Genomic DNA, 19841 nt, shown 5'->3' on the forward strand with positions numbered 1-19841 from the left:
AAAAAAAAAGCTGGAAGTGGTTCTGTGGGTCAAGTGGTAGAGCTCTACCCTTAAGAAAGCCCAAGGACAGTGCTTAGGCCCTGAATTCAAGCCCCATGACTAGCAAAAAAAAGTGTATAATGCACGGTTACACACAAATATGTGTATACACAAATGTGTGTTACACACAAATGTGTGCCCCATCTCAGTCATTTTTTTTCTTTTTTCTTTTTGTTGTACTGGGGATAGAAACAAGGCCAGGTATATGCTAGCTGTCCACTACTAAGCTACATCTCTAGCCCTCACGGTGAATTTATAACACTTCATCACTGCAGAAACTCAATTCTTAATCACTCTCATTCACTCACTGTAGCCCCACGTGTAGATTTGTCGATTTTAGACATTATATGTAATGTGTGATCACTTGTGACTGGCTTCTTTCACTCAGCAGAGTATCTTCAAGCTTCATTCATGTTGTAGGAAGTGTCAGGACATCTTTCCTTATTGTGGCTAAATAATAGTAGTGCATTGTATAGGCAGACCATATAGTCTATTCATTCACCTGTTGATGGACACTTGAATTGTTCCTACCTTTTGGCCATTGAGAACACTGACTCTGGGAACATTGGTGTGCAGGATCCTGCCTGGATATATTTTATTATTCTGAGGTAGATACTGTTTAATTATTGGATCACCTGTAAACTCTGTATTACAGAATTGCTCCATTTACCAGTCCATCAGCAGGATATTTGTATCATGCAGGTGGGCTCAGAGTAGGTTCAGTCACTTGTCAGAAGTTGCAGAACTGAGAAGAGCTAGCGGGATCTCACCCTGTGTGTAACTATTCCCTGGATCCTAAGTCCTAGCTGTGTGACATGCCATGTTGTACCTATCCATTCGGAGTTCCTCCCCATGCCATTTGGAAATGAGGTGCAAGAGGCTCACATTTCTTTTGCCTCTGCCCGGATAGATTAACCAGAATGTGGAGATCCAGCGTGGCCGCCTTCGGGATGACATCAAGGAATACAAGTTCCGGGAGGCCCGCCTGCTGCAGGACTACTCAGAGCTGGAGGAGGAGAACATCAGCCTTCAGAAGCAAGTGTCTGTGCTCCGACAGAACCAGGCAAGTCTCCAGCTGCAGAGTGTGGGGGGTGTCTAAGTCAGCTCTAGGTCTCTTAGCCCTTTTGTCCACCCATTTTCCATTTTCCTGTCTTGTTCTACAACCTGAGGCCAAGTCCAATGAGGTTGGAGCCAACAGAATCTAGATACTTCAAAACCAGTCATCAATGGTGAGACTGCAGTGTTTGCTGACCATTGGTCAATCTCAAGGTATCGGGGGAGGGGGGGGATCCAAGAAGAGATAATGAAGAGATTGTACCAAAACACCCTAGAGACTTTAAACTTTTAGGCTCTTTCTTCTCCCAGGTATTGTAGAGCCTGAAATAGTGACAGAACTCTGACAATAGCAGGCACGTGCAGAGCTCCCTTGATGGTGAGTCCAGGTGAACCTGGACTCAGAACCACTTAGGGCCAAACATGCTCCCCACTTTCCAAGAGTCACAGTCTTGATGGAAACTATTTTTCCCAGGAAATATCCCAGGATTGTCTCAGAAGATCATGGATGCCAGCCTTGGTTTCCTCAGAAACCCCCTATATCCCAGGTGCTCTTAGAACAGAAAAGTCTATTAGTGAACCTGGTATTTATATCCTGCATGGGGAAACCCATGCATTATGTAGGAATCTTTCATGTTTGCAAAAGAAAGCAGGGAACAGATTCCGCTTTCCAGGAAACCACAGAACTGCACTCACAACCCATGGTCCTATAGTGACCTAATGATATCTCATGCTGATTTGAGTCCTGAGGGGAGGAGAAACTAAGGTTTAGAGAGATCCTGCCCTTAATAATTTACAACTCCCCCACAATTCCTTACTCCTACTTTTGTCACTGTGGTTGGGGGCTTCATGCCTGCTTCATAGGACATGATACCAAGTATTATTTCCTCTCCCAAGCCATAGACATTCCTTCATTGCTTCAATTATGAGTTGTTTTTTACACAGATATTGTAGAACAAAAAGATTTTTTTTTAAAAAATTGTCACAAGCTCAATGGAGTACCAGTAGCTCATACTTAGTGATCCAAGCTACTCAGGATGCTAATATCTGAGAATCATGGTTTGAAGCAGCCAGGTTGGAAAGTCTGTGAGACTCTTATCCAATTAACCACCAAAAAGCTGCAAGTGGAGGTGTGGCTGATGGGATAGAGTATTAGTCTTGTGAGAAAAAAAAACAGGGACAGCATCCAAACTCCGAGTAGTTCCAAGAGCAACTTACATACAAAAAATTGCCGTAAGTCCTTCACATCAAATATCATTTGCTACCTGTTCTTTGTCTGTCCACAGATACAATGTCAAGTTGCAAAAACTGATCATATTTTTTTATAGCTCACATGGAAGTTTTGTATTTTATGTTCCTTAAAGATTTGGTTAGGTATTAGTAGTAAATAGAGTAATTTCACATAATTTCAAGTTTGCCACACACTTGGTAGTATTTACTTATTTATTTATTTATTTTGCCAGTCCTGTGGCTTGAGCTCAGGGCCTGAGCATTGTCCTTGGGCTTTCTCAAGGCTAGCACTTGAGCCACAGCACCACTTCTGGTTTTTTCTATGTATGTGGAGTGCTGAGGAATCGCACCCTGGTCTTCGTGCATGCTAATCAAGCACTCTTACCACTAGGCCAAACTCCCAGCCCCTGTAGTATTTATTTTTAATGTAAATTTTTACCTTTGTGCTGGTCCTGGGGCTTGAACTCAAGTGTCTGAGTACTGTCCCTGAGCTTTTTTTGCTCAAGGCTCTGCTCTACCACTTGAGCCACAGCTCCATTTCCACTTTTTTTTTTTTCCAGTTTACTGGAGATACCAGTTTCATGGACTTTCCAGCCCAGGGTGGTTTCTTACCATGATCCTCATATCTAAGCCTCCTGAGTAGCTACGATTACAGGCTTGAACCACTGGCATCCAGTAGCCACTGGCACCCAGCAGCCACAAGCACCAACTATTTTTTAAAACCTAAGAGAAATTTGGCCACAAAAATGTAGCATTGCAGGTTCCACATGTCCCAAATGTTTTGTGTTGCCCAGTCCTCTCAGGCACATTGGTTTCTGTTCATTTGCAGCTCATGTTCTTTAATCCTCTTAGCATCTACATCTCTGAAGAGAGGAAGGGCTGTGATCTGGTTAGGTACTGCCTCTTCTGCAGGATGGTGCCCTTTCAGATTCTCCTGGTATATGAGACCTAAACTGCCTGCGCATTATCTTGACATGGAAGTATGTGACCTCTTTTTACCAGGTGGAGTTTGAGGGTCTTAAGCATGAGATCAAGCGTCTGGAAGAGGAGACTGAGTATCTCAACAGCCAGCTGGAGGATGCCATCCGGCTCAAGGAGATCTCTGAGCGGCAGCTTGAGGAGGCACTAGAGACACTGAAGACAGAGCGGGAGCAAAAGAACAGTCTGCGCAAGGAGTTGTCACACTACATGAGCATTAATGATTCCTTCTACACCAGCCACCTGCAGGTCTCCCTGGATGGCCTCAAGTTCAGTGATGATGTCACTACTGAGCCCAATAATGATGCTGAAGCCCTGGTCAATGGCTTTGAGCATGGTGGCATGGTCAAACCACCACTGGACAATAAGACGTCCACACCCAGGAAAGATGGCCTGGCACCACCTACCCCTAGTCTTGTCTCTGACCTGCTTAGTGAACTCCATATCTCTGAGATCCAAAAGCTGAAGCAGCAACTGGTACAGGTAAGCTCGCAAGGCCATGTCTGCAGATCCTAGGCCTACCCTGTCCCCTCTAAATCACTGAAAGTCTGCTGCACTGTTTAAGCCAGGCTTTCCTGACAGGTGTCTAGTGTTAATTTACTCATGCTGCTTTTAAATCCTATTGTTACCATAAGTGAAATTCTAGTAGTTTGTAGTGTAGAATCCCAGAGAACTAGGTTTCCACTTACTGGGTAGGGTTTAATACTCTGTATCCATGCTGCTCAGTTACCCACATTGTATCAGGTTGGAATTACATAGTGCTGACCCCTAATGTGACCCCCCCACCCCCCTGCCCGCCAGACCACATGTTGAACTGACATCAGGACCCAATCCATGGGCTTACCTTTGAGGAGATTGGCCACTCTTAATCTAGCAAATAATTGAGCTCCCGTCCTCCAGAGCAGAGCACTGAGACACTAAACAGCCCACAACAACCTGCTCTACTTGCTGAGCCCCAAGGCAGCATTCTTAGGATTCAATGTGAATTCTGCCCCCTCTGTACTGTGTTACTGGTATTCAGAGAACCTGCAGAGCCATACTAGCAGACTGAGATATTGCTAGGACATCCCAGAGGTCTTCTAAGTACACTGATGAGCTTTCCTCCTGCTTGGATCTTTATAGATGGAGCGAGAGAAGGTAGGCCTGCTGGCAACACTGCAAGACACCCAGAAGCAACTGGAGCAGGCACGGGGATCCCTGTCTGAGCAACATGAGAAGGTGAGCCGCCTCACAGAGAACCTGAGTGCTCTGCGTCGCCTGCAGGCTGGCAAGGAACGGCAGACAGCCTTGGACAATGAGAAGGACCACGACAGCCATGAAGACGGCGAGTACTATGAAGTGGACATCAACGGCCCTGAGATCCTAGCCTGTAAGTACCATGTGGCCGTAGCTGAAGCTGGAGAACTCCGGGAGCAGCTCAAGGCACTGCAAAGTACCCATGAAGCTCAAGAGGCCCAGCATGCTGAGGAGAAGGGCCGCTATGAGGCTGAGGGCCAGGCCCTCACTGAGAAGGTCTCCCTGCTGGAGAAGGCCAACCACCAGGACCGGGAGCTTCTGGCCAAGCTGGAGAAGGAGCTGAAGAAAGTGAGTGATGTGGCTGGTGAGACCCAGGGCAGTCTGAATGTGGCTCAGGATGAGCTGGTGACCTTCAGTGAGGAGCTGGCCAATCTCTACCACCATGTGTGCATGTGCAACAATGAGACGCCCAACCGAGTCATGTTGGACTACTATCGAGAGGGCCAGGGCGGGGCCGGCCGCACCAGCCCTGGAGGTCGTACTAGCCCAGAGGGCCGGGGGCGTCGCTCACCCATCCTCCTGCCCAAGGGGCTGCTGGCCACAGAAGTGGGCCGAGCAGATGGTGGAACCGGGGACAACAGCCCCTCACCCAGCTCTTCACTGCCATCACCTCTGAGTGATCCCCGCCGGGAACCCATGAACATCTACAACCTGATTGCCATCATCCGTGACCAGATCAAGCATCTGCAGGCCGCTGTGGACCGCACAACAGAGCTGTCTCGCCAGCGCATTGCCTCCCAGGAGCTGGGCCCCGCAGTGGACAAGGACAAGGAAGCACTGATGGAAGAGATCCTCAAGCTGAAGTCACTGCTCAGCACTAAACGGGAGCAGATCACCACTCTGCGCACTGTGCTTAAGGCCAACAAGCAGGTGAGACAGCAATGTGGGGGCACTGGTCACCCCGAGCTGGCCTTGGTCTGCATCCTCCATCTGCTGCAGTGCTTCCCAGACTCACAAGATAGGGATGACCCTGTCTCAGCACAGACATCTGACCTCTTCTGCTCAGGGCTCCTGCCCACGAGGCTACAGTGGGTCCTTGGGCTCAAGGTCCCCTTTAGCCTAAGAAACCTAGCCAATAAGAACTTCTCCCAGCTTACAACAATCTGTGCAGCTTAAATCCTCTGAGGAGAGTGATGTAGAAATTGGTGTTTGGGGGGCAGGGGTAGGGGATCCCAGGCAAGATTTACGGGTACACAAGTCTTCTGGTCAGAACCAATGGATGGGACCCACTGAGGCAAGCTGCTGCCAGAGTTTGTCCCCAGGATTGCATCAGAGGAAGAGTATCTCCCAGAGAGCATCTCCAGCTTCTTTGGACCCAGGGTCCCCATTGTAGTCCAGAGCATCTCTAGGACAACTCTCCTCTGCTCACCTAAATACCCTGTGTCTGTCTGTCCCAGACAGCTGAGGTGGCCCTCGCCAACCTGAAGAGCAAGTATGAGAATGAGAAGGCCATGGTGACTGAGACCATGATGAAGCTACGCAATGAGCTCAAGGCTCTGAAGGAGGATGCAGCCACCTTCTCCTCACTGCGAGCTATGTTTGCCACCAGGTAATTCACTGTCCACATCCTTGCTGTTGCTGCTGCTGCTTCAGCCTCTCCCATCTGTGGCCACCAGTGGTCATCACACACCGCTCTTAAGCCTCTTTCGTAAGACCTACAGACCTGCTGGCCCAGTGCCTGTGTCCAGCAACATGTGGGGCTGATGATTTCTGGGTTTGGGATTATGACATACAGGGCCTCAAGTTGATGAGAGGGGAGAGGGGGGTGTTTTGAGGACTGTGTATCGCCAGAATCTCCAGGTAGCTTGTCATGTATCATGTAAGGACATGCCCAATAGAGCATATTGGGGCCACCACATGGCCTATGTTTGGCAGGAGGTGAAAAGTTTCTGTTGCTGTTCCTTGTTTCTATAGGCTATGTCCAATTTTGCTACCAGTGAGAATCTAGCAGGCCTAAATTGTCTTGCTTTTGTACATAAAGAGGCTGAAAAGCAGAGGGGCTGGGAGGCATGAGTTTTGGGGGTAGGTGAGAGCTAACTTCTGTCCAAGTTAGTCCCAGACTTGGCTGTTAGGCACATGCATGAATTTAGGTCTGTAGATTCAAAGGAAAGGTTTTCTTCCAACCCTGTACCTGGTTACCCACTCCTTACCCTCCTGTCAGGGAAGGGGGAGGAGGAGAAACTTCAGGCTTAGGAGAGTAGTACTTTTTTTTCTTCTCCCATGGGGGCACTTAGTGAGGGGCCCTGAGGTGAGCTGGGAGCCACTTAGGTGTCTACCCGTGCTCTCCCAGGATAAGAAAGATCAGACTCAGGAAAGTAAGGCTCCTGTCTTTCATGCACCAGATAGGGCCACCACCTGCTGGTGGACATTGGAATGGCATGTAATCGGAGCAACTTAGCTTCATTCTGAGGACGATGACACTTCCAGGATGGGGTCCTGGCAGAGGTCTGCTTCCCTCATACCAGGCCATCTGCTCCCAGTTCCCAGTATCCCTTGTTATAGCAAATAGAATCAGAGTTTCAGAGTTCTCCCTTCCATTCTTCCTGGAGTATAAGATAGTTCTTGGGGAGAAAATTCTATAGTTCTGGTGTGAAAACACCAGCTTTTAAAACTGGTTTTGTTTAAAGATCTAACTTACTTGAGCCAGGACTTCAGATCTATGAGGAACATAGCTCATCATATGTCCCTGAAAGAGTGCTGTGAAGAGACCAGTTAAACAGATGACGTAGAAACCAGTGCAGGTGCTCCCCCTGCACACCCCCCTAGTGGGACAGTTGTGTCACTGTGGTGGAGGCTCAGGTACCAAGAAAAACTGTTCACAGAATCCACTCACACCTTTCCTTGACTCTGACTCTATGGCCCAGGAGACTTAATAAGCATCATAGCTTGGAGTTAGAATAAGCCCAGTCTTACCTCAGTTTATGCTCAGATGTCTTTGTGCTGAAGACACCTCCCAGCCTTAAAGTAGGGAGAACACTCCACTCCAGGAAAGCCAAATTGCTGAGGGTCAGGTCACAGCTTTGTTACAGGAGCCTGTGAACAAAGCAAGTCTCCTACCTGTTCCCACTTCAGAAACAACAAACAAAAAACCAGAATCTGGGCTAGCTTTATATTATTTGGGACTCCAAGTGCTTTTCTGGCCCTCATCAAAGTCTTTTTACTGAAAAACCTTTTTGCTAAAAGAAACCAGAGTAAGCCTCCCCTAGTCCCGATCTCCAAGTCAAGAGCCACACTAGGGTCTAGAGTCCCTTGCTTGGTCCTTCACCTACACTCTTGGTCCCCCCAGGTGTGACGAGTATATCACACAGCTGGATGAGATGCAGAGGCAGCTGGCAGCCGCTGAGGATGAGAAGAAGACACTCAACTCTCTGCTGCGCATGGCCATCCAACAGAAGCTGGCACTCACGCAGCGACTGGAGCTGCTTGAGCTGGACCATGAGCAGACCCGGCGGGGCCGCTCAAAGGCAGCCCCAAAGGCCAAGCCAGCCACTCCGAGCGTAAGTCACACCTGTGCCTGTGCCAGTGACAGGGCTGAGGGCACTGGGCTGGCCAACCAGGTGTTCTGCAGTGAGAAGCACAGCATTTACTGCGACTAGGGCTGTGGGGTTTCGCACGCTGCAGCTAACATCTGCTTCACCTCAACTAACCCAGCAGCGGGACAGCGGTGCTAGGCCAGTCTTAACGTGACTAATGCACAGAGAGCAAGATTCTAACCATGTGGAGGTGTGGGGCACCAGGACACTTCCAAGAGCTTTGTGTCACTTCCTGCTCATTGCCTCCTGTGTCAGCTGCTGTCTTGGGGGCTTTGGCAATGGGGTGGTGCTGCATATCTTTGTGGAAGACAGATGTGTGGAAGTGTCTTCCAGGGGCCCCGGGTATGTCAGGATAACTCAAGGGAGGAAGTCCTGCTCCTGTTCTCTGGATATCCCCAGAGGGGCAGAACCTGGAGCTCATATTTGCATGTTCCTCGCATGTGTCTATGTCAGCACCTACAAGCAGTTCCATGAGGTTCTGACCAGGATCAGAGGACAGCTCTGGTGAGCTGGCATAGTTTTAGGAGAAACATTACGTTATAGTCTGTGCAGCATCTGCAAATCACATTCAGAATAAAGTGCAGAACTTCTTCCCCAAACCCAGAGAAGAATGGCCCTGGACCCTTGCATTCTGCAGATGAGAACCACATATGTCGGAGACAGCTGATCATAGCCTGGGAGAACAGAGCTTGGAGGCCACAGTTTCTCATTCCTGAGATCTGCATGCTGGTTTGCTGGCCTGTGAGGTAACAAGTTGGCAGGCCTCAAGGGCCAGGTTTTTTTTTTGTTTTTTTTTTTCCCCCCTTTTTTAAATGAGAAAAATGTTCCAAGTGCCTGGCCAGACCCTTGGTCCTTGGTGAGCAGCCCATTCTTCTATACCCAGCTGCCTATGTTCAGGCCTTCTGAGGGTTTCAGACCTGAAAATGCGGAGCCTTGAGAGCTGCTAGCAGGCTTAACTGAGTTACAGATACCCACTGGTGTAGCACAACACAGCTCTGTGCTAGGAGAGCTTTGCACAGGCCCAGGGGCAGGTAGGATATTGATGGTTCTCTAGTGCAATTTGGGAGTGAGGACAGAAAGAGGAAAAGTAGCCAAAGTACTCTCCTGTTTCTGGAGGCTCCATCAGTGCAGAGCTGTGGTATCACAAACCTGAGTTCCGGCACTGTGAAACAACTCATTTCAGTATTCCTTTCCCTGTCCCCATGGGGCATCCAGACCTGAGGCTTCCCCTTGCTCTCGTGATGGCTACTTGCCAATCTGTTCCTGTAGAAGGGAATTGACACTGTTGTCTGATAGGAGACTGTGTTATCTCACAGATGTCCATCCCTTCTCTAGATGACAACAGTATCTTGGTCTCCTCCAAACTCTAGGTGCTGCACAGATGCACATTGGAGTATAGAACAGGCCACATTTGTTCCCTGCACATCCATCCTAGAGATGGCTGCTCGCATGCTCATACACTTTCTGCCTTTTTCTCTTCTCACTGGGCCCAGCAGCAGCTTCTCTTACACTTACAGGGGATTTGTGGGCACTTTGGAGCCACTGGCCTCCCTAACACACATACCCATCAACTCTGCCAACTAACGAGCTCGCGCACTCCCTGCACAAGAGCTTTAGTTTTCAAGTGAACAGTAAGTGTCAGGTGACCAGTTTCTAACGTTGTCTTGTTTTCTCCTGTTTTCAGCTGTAGAGTAGCTGCTGGGAGGACGTGGCCGCCCAGCCCTGTCACACTGCAGCCCCTTTCCCTACCCCTTCCCGTGGCCCATGCAGAGGAAGGAAGGGCAGCCTAAAAGTCACATTTTAGAAACATTTTGGATATGCCACTGCAATTCTTTTCAAAATAGCATTTCCCAGGTTTTTGATGGGAGTGAAATAAAAAGCTTTAATGTTGAGAATGCCAAGAGCTGCTGCTTGGAAAGGCCTCTGCACGGCCGAAGAACCTGCTTCCACAGCCACTGTCAGGCTTGCTAGGAGCCTGCAGAATATCCACTGCAGGGGTCTCCTTATTACACGTGTTCCTTTTTTACCCGATCAACCTGTGCACTTTTGATATTTTGATATTATATTTGCTTCCCTAATTCCTCGTGTAGAGACGGTCTCAGATGCCGTCCGCGTGTGTGTGGTGTTTTTAGCTGTCTGTCTTAGCTCCCTGTGTGTTGATCTGGCATCGACATGAGGCAGAGTTGTGCTCCATACATAGTGTGTAGCTCTAAAATGGAGATGGGGCTTCGGCCTAGTGAGGGGCTCAGCTAAATGTATCCACACTGTGGTTCAGCAACCTTTTAGTTTATACGGCATTATGGTTCATGTTTCAAATTACAGATCTTAAATGCCATGTTCATTAAGAAATCCAGGGTATTCTGATTCTGGGGTTTTTTTCATATTGTATTATTATTATTCTTAGGAATAGTTCAATGTAACAAGAAGAAAACTTGACCTTTGCTCTGGTTAAAACAGTAATAGGCACTTGAAAAAAAAAAAAGGTAAATTATTGAATGAGTAGTATTACCTACAAATTCCAGAATTTTCTGGGTTTTAGGACATTGTGAAGCATGACTGATTAACAGAATTTTATACAACTGTACCAGTGAAATTCCAAATTGGAATTGTTTTGTTACTCTGGTTGTTGTGCCAAATTATGGTACACTTAGAAAATTCTACAGTCGTCGATTTTTAGGGTGTTATATTTCAACACCTTTTTGTTAGTAATCATTGCCAGTAGTGCCTTCATCAGTTAAGGGAGATGTCCCGGTGAGGTACATGCTCTGAAATGGGCAGCGAAGAGCTAGTTGGGAATGCTGAAGGCTAGTGTGAACCAATAGGGGGAGCAGGCGCCCACCTCACACTTGTACCTGGGCATCTTCATTGAGGGGGAAAAACAGTAATTGTGCAAAATTCTGTTAGTCAGTGATTCTTTACTTGCAAATTCAGGGGCTTAGAAAACAAAAACACAAAACTTTGTGTGTGTTTTGGGAACCAAATGGACTTTATAGGATAAGCTAAGCAAGCTGTATGGACGCCACGTTTGTGAAGAGCAGAGGGCGCAGAAGAGCCGGCAAGACTGGTCGGCACTCAAGTTAGGGGATGAGGGTTAGCCATAGTATCTTTGCAAATGTGAAAGGAGGACATTTTATCTTCTCTTGCTTGGTGTAACTAATCACTGTTAATTTCAGGAAACAGAACTCATTAAAGCTCCTTAGCAAACTACTTGCTAAGTGAGGTTCACTGATGTGGTCCAATTGGTACTAGTGGAGGAGAAAAACTGGCCTCCGTCCTCAAAAAAAAAAAAAAAAAGGACAAATTGTAATAATATAAGTTGCAAGGATCAAAGAATTCTGTTTCCTGGAACGAGCATTTCTTATTCCTAGTTGTTGGGACTCCTATTTTTACCATCTGTTACAGTGTTGACTCATAAGAAATATTGTTACATTTAAGATAACCATCTGTATGGGGTATTTATTTGCAATGATGTCTAAGTACTGTATTTTTTCTGTGCATTACCTTAGTGTCATAATGTTGGTCTTTATTTTAAAGTCATATGCATGTTATCCTGCCAAGGAATCTTTACACAGACCCAAACAAACAATAATAAGCAAATGCAAATGCCTTCAGTTTCTGAGAAAATGAGGCAAAATATGGAAAAGGAATAGGAGGGGAAATGATGTAAGACTCTTGGGAATGTCCTAGACGAATGTCTGTGAAGCCAGCGTTCATAGGAGCAGTGGGCCTGGGTAAAGAGTCATGTGGTAGGACCAATAAATAAAGAATAATAAAAAGATGAAGCACATGGCTTGTTCCCTGTGATTGCTTTGATTTCTGTTCCCGGTGGCTGGTCCCAGCAGTGCGCAGTAAACAAAGCCAGCCTCTCCGAAACCCTGGGGTGGGAGCTTGGAAACAGCCTGGGGTCTGCCCTAAGGATGTGAAGTGCACCCCCAGATCGCACTCTACATCGAATGTGAATTCCAGCAGCACAGTGGTCATAGTGCATTATGCTCACAGAGATTATCTCCAAGCAAACACTAGAAAGCCAGAAGTGAAGGTGACTCGGGTCAGCCTTGAGCAAAAACACTAAGAGAATGAAGGCCCCAAGTTCAAGTCCCAGTGCCAGCACCAACAATAAGCAAACAAAGCCCAAGCAGCTTGTACAGTCCTTACTAGGAAGTGAATAGCGCAGAATCCTGCCTTGCCACGTGAACCCAGGAATGCATAGATTGAGGTACGAAGGGTTTACCTGCTTGTCAATATGAAACCATATTTAATGACTGACCATATTAGAATGACTTTGTGGATATTAGAGAAGGGGACCATATTCTAGCCCAGGGACAATGGTACTGATACACTCAGGCCTTCTCTCTGGCAGCCTTACATATCTGTGGCCTCCTACAGGGCCATCCGTCTCAGGCCAGGCTCTTCTTCCAAGCTCTCTTCCTCTGAGGGTATGACTACCCCTTTGGAGCCATTACCCTGGCAGACCCAACCCTCCTCTCTATGACCTACCTCTGTTTCAACTGTTCTCTCTAATCAAACAAGAGACTTTTCTCAGTAGACCCCAAATGTTCTAGAGAGATACTCCTCAAAAAGACCGAGGTCAGAGGCAGCCTGGCTCAGTAAGGCAGTCCCCTTTCAGGGTATTCTGCCTGTCCTCACTCTCCTCCATGGCCTGGCTCTCTTCTGCTTTGGGGAATGACTGAGTCACACCGTCATCCAGGTGCCTTCCACACCCTTGTACACCCCAACCACTGAGTCTTCTGTTGCAGAGATGGAATGCCAGCCCTCATGAATGGGGTGCTGGGGCCCCATACTGAAGGGCCTCCTGCTTGGCCTTTCCTTCCAAAAGGGTATGGTCCCCTGCCCTCTTATTCTCCACTCCAGTAGCAGTCTCACTCCACTCACTGGCCGGTCACTAGGACTGAAAAACAACAGCACACTCTTGGCATCTGGAGATTGGTAGTTGGTTGCCCTTGATTGACAGCTTCTCCAAGCCTCAGTTTCTCCATCTGTAAGTTGGAAGAACTGGTTCTCTCAGAAGTGATTGGAGCTGTATTATGTCCTTGGTTCCTGGCATGCAGTAGGTACTTAGTGGATGACTGGCAGGTAGTAATGTGGTTCTGGCTGACAGTATTATCACTTAGGCCTTTGGGATCGCATGATTTTAAGTCAACTTTTAATCAAAGCATACAGAAAAGTGCATACATCAAAACTTGCAGCTTAGATTTACAGTGAACACAGCTATGTAACTAGCGGCCCTGAAGTCTCCTGACAGCCCCTCCAGGGGGGTGTTGACTTCATCAACACACAATCTAGTCCTTCTGCCAGTCCTGGAGGCATTGGGCTGCCTTCTGGGAGTTCCACATCAGATCTGCCTCTATAGGAGCTCATCTTTCAGCCTCATTCACACAGTGGAGCTGGAAAGAGCTGTGTGCTATGATTTGTTGAAGCTTTTCCTAAGGGATCTTCCTGAAGCTCCTAGAAAGTAAAAGGAAGAAAATTCTCCCTTAACTCCCTTCTTCCGGGATGCTTTCTAGTCAGCTCATTCTCAAAAGAGGAGTCAGGAATTGTTTTCCCCAAAAGATGCAAAACTTTAAATTAAAAACAACAACAAGGCCTTCTGGTCTTCCTTATTTGCAGTAATACAGCATCTCGTTTATTTTTTAAATGTTATGGAGAGTATAGGAAGGCTTTCTCTCTTAAAAGATGGATCCCCTTTCCTCTCCTGGAGGACCGACCCCCTCACACACACACAGAGCAGGCGACACCACGCACCATTTGGAAATCAAAACTGGTCCTTGGCACCTCTCTTGGGCCTTCAGTCAGGATGGTGGCCTGTCGTGGCCACGTTGCCCAGTTCACAGTGTGGGAGGGGATCACGCAGGGGCCTGGGAATGGCTGGTGCACCAGGGGATCAGGGCTGGAGAAGTCCGGGTCGCACAGGTGGCACTGGAAGGTCCAGCGGTGGCCTGTGTGCATGCGGTAGGGACGCCGGAGCCGGTGGGAGAGCGCCAACCAGCGGCGCTGGTTTCGGGGGCTTCTCTCCTGTGTTCGGGCGCAGGTGTGTCTTGAACTTGGCGCTCTTGTTGCTGCAGGTGTGGGTGGCCGTGCGCTCTCAGGGGAGCGGCAGCCACGCTTTGGCTTGGCTTCCAGCAGCTCCAGCCGGGAAGCTGTGAACCTGAGGAGTCCGCAGGCTGTGCCCGGCCCAGGGCTGCGGCGGGCGCCTGCCACCAAATCTCTGCCAGCTGGCAGGAAAGGCACGCGGGGGCCCGGCGCGGGCTCGCGGAGCCTACGATGCTGAGCGGCAGAACCCCACATGCGGGGCGCCCTTGCGCTTCAGGCTCCATGATTCCCTTCCCCCCCCCCCCCCGCAAAAAAAATAATGGGATAAGGTGCTGGGATATGGCGTAACTGGTAGAGAGCCTACACTGTAAGCATCTGGTCCTGAGTTCAAACTCTGTTCTAACCAAAAAATAAAAAAACCACCAGAAAACTGAAAGTGACCATAGGCTCAAAGTGATGGAGGGCTCGTCTTGAGCTGCTAGGGACAGGGACTGTGCCCACAGTTCAAGCTCCACGACTAACAGGAAAAAAAAAAAATTAAACAAAACGGTAGGACATAGCATTTCATCTCTGATCTTGAACTCAGGATCTGGGCACTGTCCCTGGGCCTCTCCTTGTTTAAGGCTAGTTAGTACTCTTCCATTTGGGCCACAGCGCCACTTCTGGACTTTGCTGTTTATGTGGTAGTGAGAAATGGAAGCCAGGGCTTCCTGCATACTTGGCAGCACTCTACCACTAAGCCACATGGCCAGCCCCATGTCTTTCATCCTTGAACTATCAAACTATCAATAAATCTCAGTCCTATTATTGCCTTTATTCTCTTTTCTGTTCCTTCTATTTTGTTGGATGGAATTGGTGCATCTTTAAATCAGAGTCCGGGCCACAGGCCAGCCATGACTGTGTCTGATGAGTCAGGAGTTGTGAGTGCAGGCCGGCAGGAAGGAGACAGGAATTTGGAAGGCACAGTGTCACCCAAATCACAAGTTAAATCCTTTTTTTTTTTTTGTGGCCAGTTTAGGCTTCCACTGAGCACTGTCCTTTCATTCTTTTTCTCAAGGTCCAGATCTACCACTTGAGCCTCAGCACCTTTTTTGGCTTTTTTCTATGTATGTGGTACCGAGGAATCAAACCCGGGTCTTTGTGCACGGTAGGCAAACACTTTACCACTAGACCAAACTCCCGGACCCACAAGTTCAATCTTCTGGGTAATGGAGCGCTCACACAGGGATTCACTTTTCAGAAATCAGGTGCAGTGTTCGGCTAGGTCCAGGGGAGGGCCTCAGAATTGGGCACCTAGAGGCTCCAGTGAGTATGACCCCTAGCTCCATGGCTGTCTACAGAAAGGACATAGAGGGCTCAATTCTATGGGTCGTGGGAGGGCATGGACAGGTCCTAGGCCCCAGGGCATATTCTCTGAGGCATGTTCTCAGTCATCTGCATCTATCTGTGGAGAAGAGGAGCACTTGCTGAACAATCAAGTAGCATTTTCTGAACCCTTCTGCAGGACTAGAAGAGTTGATGGAGTTGCATTTGTTTCCATGGTCCAGATCTCCAGCAAGTGTCCCCTGTCAAGGCAGTCCTTTAGAGATGTGTGTCACTTTCTGACTTTTGTGAGACAAGGAATCACGAGGCTGAAACACTGAGAGTTCTGGGAGCCTTCAGAGTGGTAAGAGTCACCCTCTCCTATCCAGGGTCACATCTGGATAGGGAAAGGCAGTGTGCTTAAGACCCCATCTTGATAGATCTCCCTCAACCAGGCGCCTCTGCATCTAGATCTGCCAGGGGTCAGGGGTTTTATGTCACAATGCAAAGACAAGTGTATGCAAATGTCCAAGGCCAAAATGCATAGAAAGCTCAAGGGGTAGAATCCAACCACAACAAGAACAAACACTTGGCACAGTTCCCAGACCCTGTACCACAACAGCAATTATCTCCAGTTACCTGAAGGGACCCCTTTCTTGATTTCCCCCCAAATCCATCCCCTATAGGAATTTCTCATCTTCATGATGAAGGAGTAGTTAAGGCTGGGGCTCTAAAAGCTCTGATAACAGCTCAGATTACAAGAGCAGTTAAACCAGGTGGAGTTACCAGAATTCCTTCCCCTTGACCTGCCAGGAAAATCCCTCCCTTCCATTGTCTTCAAAGCAGTGCTCCAGAAGCCCACCAAGATGATAGGTCGGTTCAAACAGCAAAGGTGTCAGTGGTTGTCCCAGCCATCACTCAACTATGTTGAATTCCATTGGCCACTGCCAGGGCCAGCCGGCAGCAAACCAGGGTTCGCAGATTGGGATTCCTGAAATAGGGGGCAAGGACTAGGAAAAAATAGAAGAGAGACAAACAGATGGGGTTCAGGAGGGCTACAGCCCAAATCAGGAGCCACAGCTTAAGAAGCCTGTAGCCCAGGACCGTAGCTCAGTTTATTTCCAGTTCTGACCTTAAATACACTTCTTTAAACTAGGGAACTGCCAGGGGCTACATTCCTACAAACAGTATCAAGTCTCAAATAGGTTGAATGAGAAGCTATCAAGTCCCAAACAGGTTAAATGAGAAGCTATTGACAGCCCAAAATCATGATAAGAGCTTACTTCCTTGTGTACTCAATTGTGCGGGTCCAAGGTCACTGACCCCACAGTCAGTCCCCAACAGACTATGGCCACATATCCTGTTGAAGAGAACCCTCTTTAAATGGTGCTATTCCAGAGGCCAAAACTGACACAGCAATGATAAGAAGATAAAGCTTGAGACTGGGCACCACACTCTGTAAAGATACAAGTGTTTTAAAAGCCATATCATGAGTGATTGTTGTTCTTAATGTACTATGTTATCTCTCATCTCTTTTGCTGTCCCTTGGTTATCTCATATTGTTACAGTATTTCACCTTGTTAACTGATACAGTGTATATATGTGTATTTGGTTGTTTGAAATAGGATAGGGAAGGGAGGGGAACAAGATGAGGGGTGAGGGTGGGGGGAGGGAAATGGGGACCATGACATGAGAAAGGGTATCAATGTTTGTGAAGTAACACACCTTCTCTCTGGTGAATATAATGTAACCCTTCTATTACTTACAATAAAAATATATGGAAAAAAGAATACAAGTGTTTACAGGATTTGGAAGTCTGCACATTGTACTCACTGACCTGGTTGTGTTTGTTCAGGTAGGAAAGAAAATGTGCCTTCCTTTCCATAAGGAGCATCTCTCCATCAAAATGCTAAAGAGTGGTGTCCCTCTCACATGACTCACCTCACACACCTCCCTGCAGGGAGGACTGAAGAGCATATCATACAGGCAGTTCAAAGCATCTCGGTGCGCAGCAGGAGACCATTTGTCACGATGCTGCCTAGGCCTGCCGCCTAGAGTCAAGACAAATAGGCAACACTTTCCTAGGCAGAGGAAGAAACCAGCAGAGACTCATGGCTCACCAAGAAAGGAAGAAACTGATGCTGGCTGCAGAAGGAGCCTGCTGGGCTCTACCTGGTTTACATCCTCAGCCCAAGGAAGTAAACAAGTGGACAAAACTCTACAAGGAGGGACCAAAAGCTACTTTCACTCAGTTACTAGACTTGGAATTGGAAGCCCATGTCCCAGTATTGTCTGCAGAATCAATTTTATTTTTTCAATAATATCAGCCACCCTCCTTCTCTCTTCCAATGGTCTGGCCACCAGGTGTCTCACAGAGTAGGAGCAATGGCCTTGAATCCACAGCACAATTTCCACAAAGGCACATGTCCAACCTTCCCTCAGCCTAACAAGATCTACACCCTCAAACCCTAGTGTGAGCTCGAGTCCACTTCCAAAGTCCTTTACGCTCTTGGGACTGCACCTTGTCTACCTGCTGTCCTGAGCTGCTCCACTCTGCTAAGCTCTTCTCCACATTGAAGTAATTCATTAGACCACAACCCAGGGGTCCACACACTCAGTTCACATGTGCCAGCTCTAGCCAAGGTCCAGCTCAGTGTCTTTCTATAATTGAGTTCGTGTCCCAACATGCCCACATGTGAAAATGTTAAGATTTACCACCATGGGCTTGCTAAGATAAATCTCATCGACTAAGCCTTCAAATGGAGCACCTAACCCTTTCAAGAGCAAGCACTTAAGAAACACCTCTCATAGGGATGCCGGTAATCCTACCTACTTGACAGGCCTAGATTAGGAGAACTATACCTTATCAACCTGCGGAAATCTCAGATGAACTGCAAGTGTGTGCTTGTTACCACAGGTACAGATGACATGTAAGTGGGATATCCTGGCATAGACCACCAAAAATGTGAGGTCCTGTCTGGTGAGTAAAGGAAAATGGGGTAGCTGCATGGCTCAAGTGTCAGAGTGCCTGCCTAACAAGCACAGACTTAAGAACAGACTTTGGTACTATAAAAAAAAAAAACCTCTTCCAAATGATAATTTTACCTATTCTAAATGACTTTTCCTTCAAAGAAACTGATGAGCAACAGGAAGAGATTGCATTGGGGCCTAAGAAAACCCAACTTCATGTTACCGCTCCTGGCCCTGAGCACTTCCAGTCACTTCATGGAGCTGCTGCCGATATCCCACCCGACGGCTTTTGACCACACAGACACCTGTGCTTTGTGGTTACTTCATGGGTTTAGCTATAAAATATTCAGGAATGAGGGAGAGCCAGTACTTGTTATCAATACGATTGCTCATTCTTTCCCAGAGAGTATCAGGGGAGAAGGCTATCTCCAAGCCATTATGGAGGCATTTGTCTGTGGTCCCACTGACTCTGAAGATGGAAGGAGGAGTGGAGTCTAGGAGTTCAAAGCCAGAGTGGGGAACATTGTAAGACTGTCAATAGAAAAGGCCTGCTCCAATATTAGTTTGGTTTATATTTGACATCTAGATTACTTACTTGTGTAGGGTGAACTTCAAATAAAGCAAAAAATAAATACAACCATCAAAGTTCACTGAATGGAAGGGAACAAGAGCAACAAGCCAGACACTAGGACTTCTGAGCGGGAGCTCAGAACTCATGTCATGCTCAGGTTTATCCCAGTCCTGATGCGGGCCAACCACTGGGAGCTCAGTGTGGGGAAGCAGAACTAGAGATAGACTGCCATGATTTCTAGGAGGTTTTCCCAGGTGTGCCCAGAGACACAGATAACACAACCAGAGACACGTGCATTCCCAGGATACAAAAACAGCAGGTACAGGCACCCAAGAGAAGCTGTCCCAATGTCCTGCTCATATTCCATCTTCATGAGAACCTAGAAGGCCCTACGTGACCATCAGATCTTACAGCACCTCCGCACAGGTGGTAGGTAGCCTTGTTTGGAGGAGACATCTCCAAAAGGCAAGACCGTCTGGCCCAGCTAGAGGCCCCTTACACTAGCAAGGCTGCCAATGCCCAGTTCTGTTGTCTTATGATTCTTCAGGAGCCTGTTCAGCACCACACTGCAGGATAGCAGGGGTACACCTCAGACCCTTTCTACACCCTCTGGGGAGTCCCAGATTCCTGCCTATGACTGAATAGGAGCTCATAACACCCGTATCACCATCTTCCTGAGAGTAGAATGTACATTAGGCAAGACTCCAGGCAGTAACTAGGCATGAGTCTGATGAGTGGCCCATGGGTTAAGAAGAGATAACTCAGCCCCAGAGGCCCTCATGACTGCGGAAGGAGCATGGTTCTGGCTCACCTTAGGG

General features: G+C 47.9%; 1 protein-coding gene across 1 annotated transcript in view; it reads left to right on the forward strand.

Moving 5' to 3' along the window:
- The window catches only part of Bicd2 (BICD cargo adaptor 2), a 47537-nt gene extending 36107 nt beyond the window's left edge, over nucleotides 1-11430 (forward strand). The window contains exons 3-7 of the mRNA XM_090329921.1: nucleotides 950-1102; nucleotides 3325-3783; nucleotides 4423-5466; nucleotides 5994-6145; nucleotides 7883-11430. Coding sequence (XP_090186047.1) covers nucleotides 950-1102; nucleotides 3325-3783; nucleotides 4423-5466; nucleotides 5994-6145; nucleotides 7883-8192 — 2118 coding nt within the window. The 3' untranslated portion in view covers nucleotides 8193-11430. The remainder of the gene's footprint in view (nucleotides 1-949; nucleotides 1103-3324; nucleotides 3784-4422; nucleotides 5467-5993; nucleotides 6146-7882) is intronic.
- Nucleotides 11431-19841: the final 8411 nt, after the last annotated feature.

The sequence above is a fragment of the Megascapheus bottae genome, chromosome 3, assembly GCF_031878675.1.
Source record: "Megascapheus bottae isolate mThoBot1 chromosome 3, mThoBot2.hap1, whole genome shotgun sequence".
Taxonomy (NCBI): domain Eukaryota; kingdom Metazoa; phylum Chordata; class Mammalia; order Rodentia; family Geomyidae; genus Megascapheus; species Megascapheus bottae.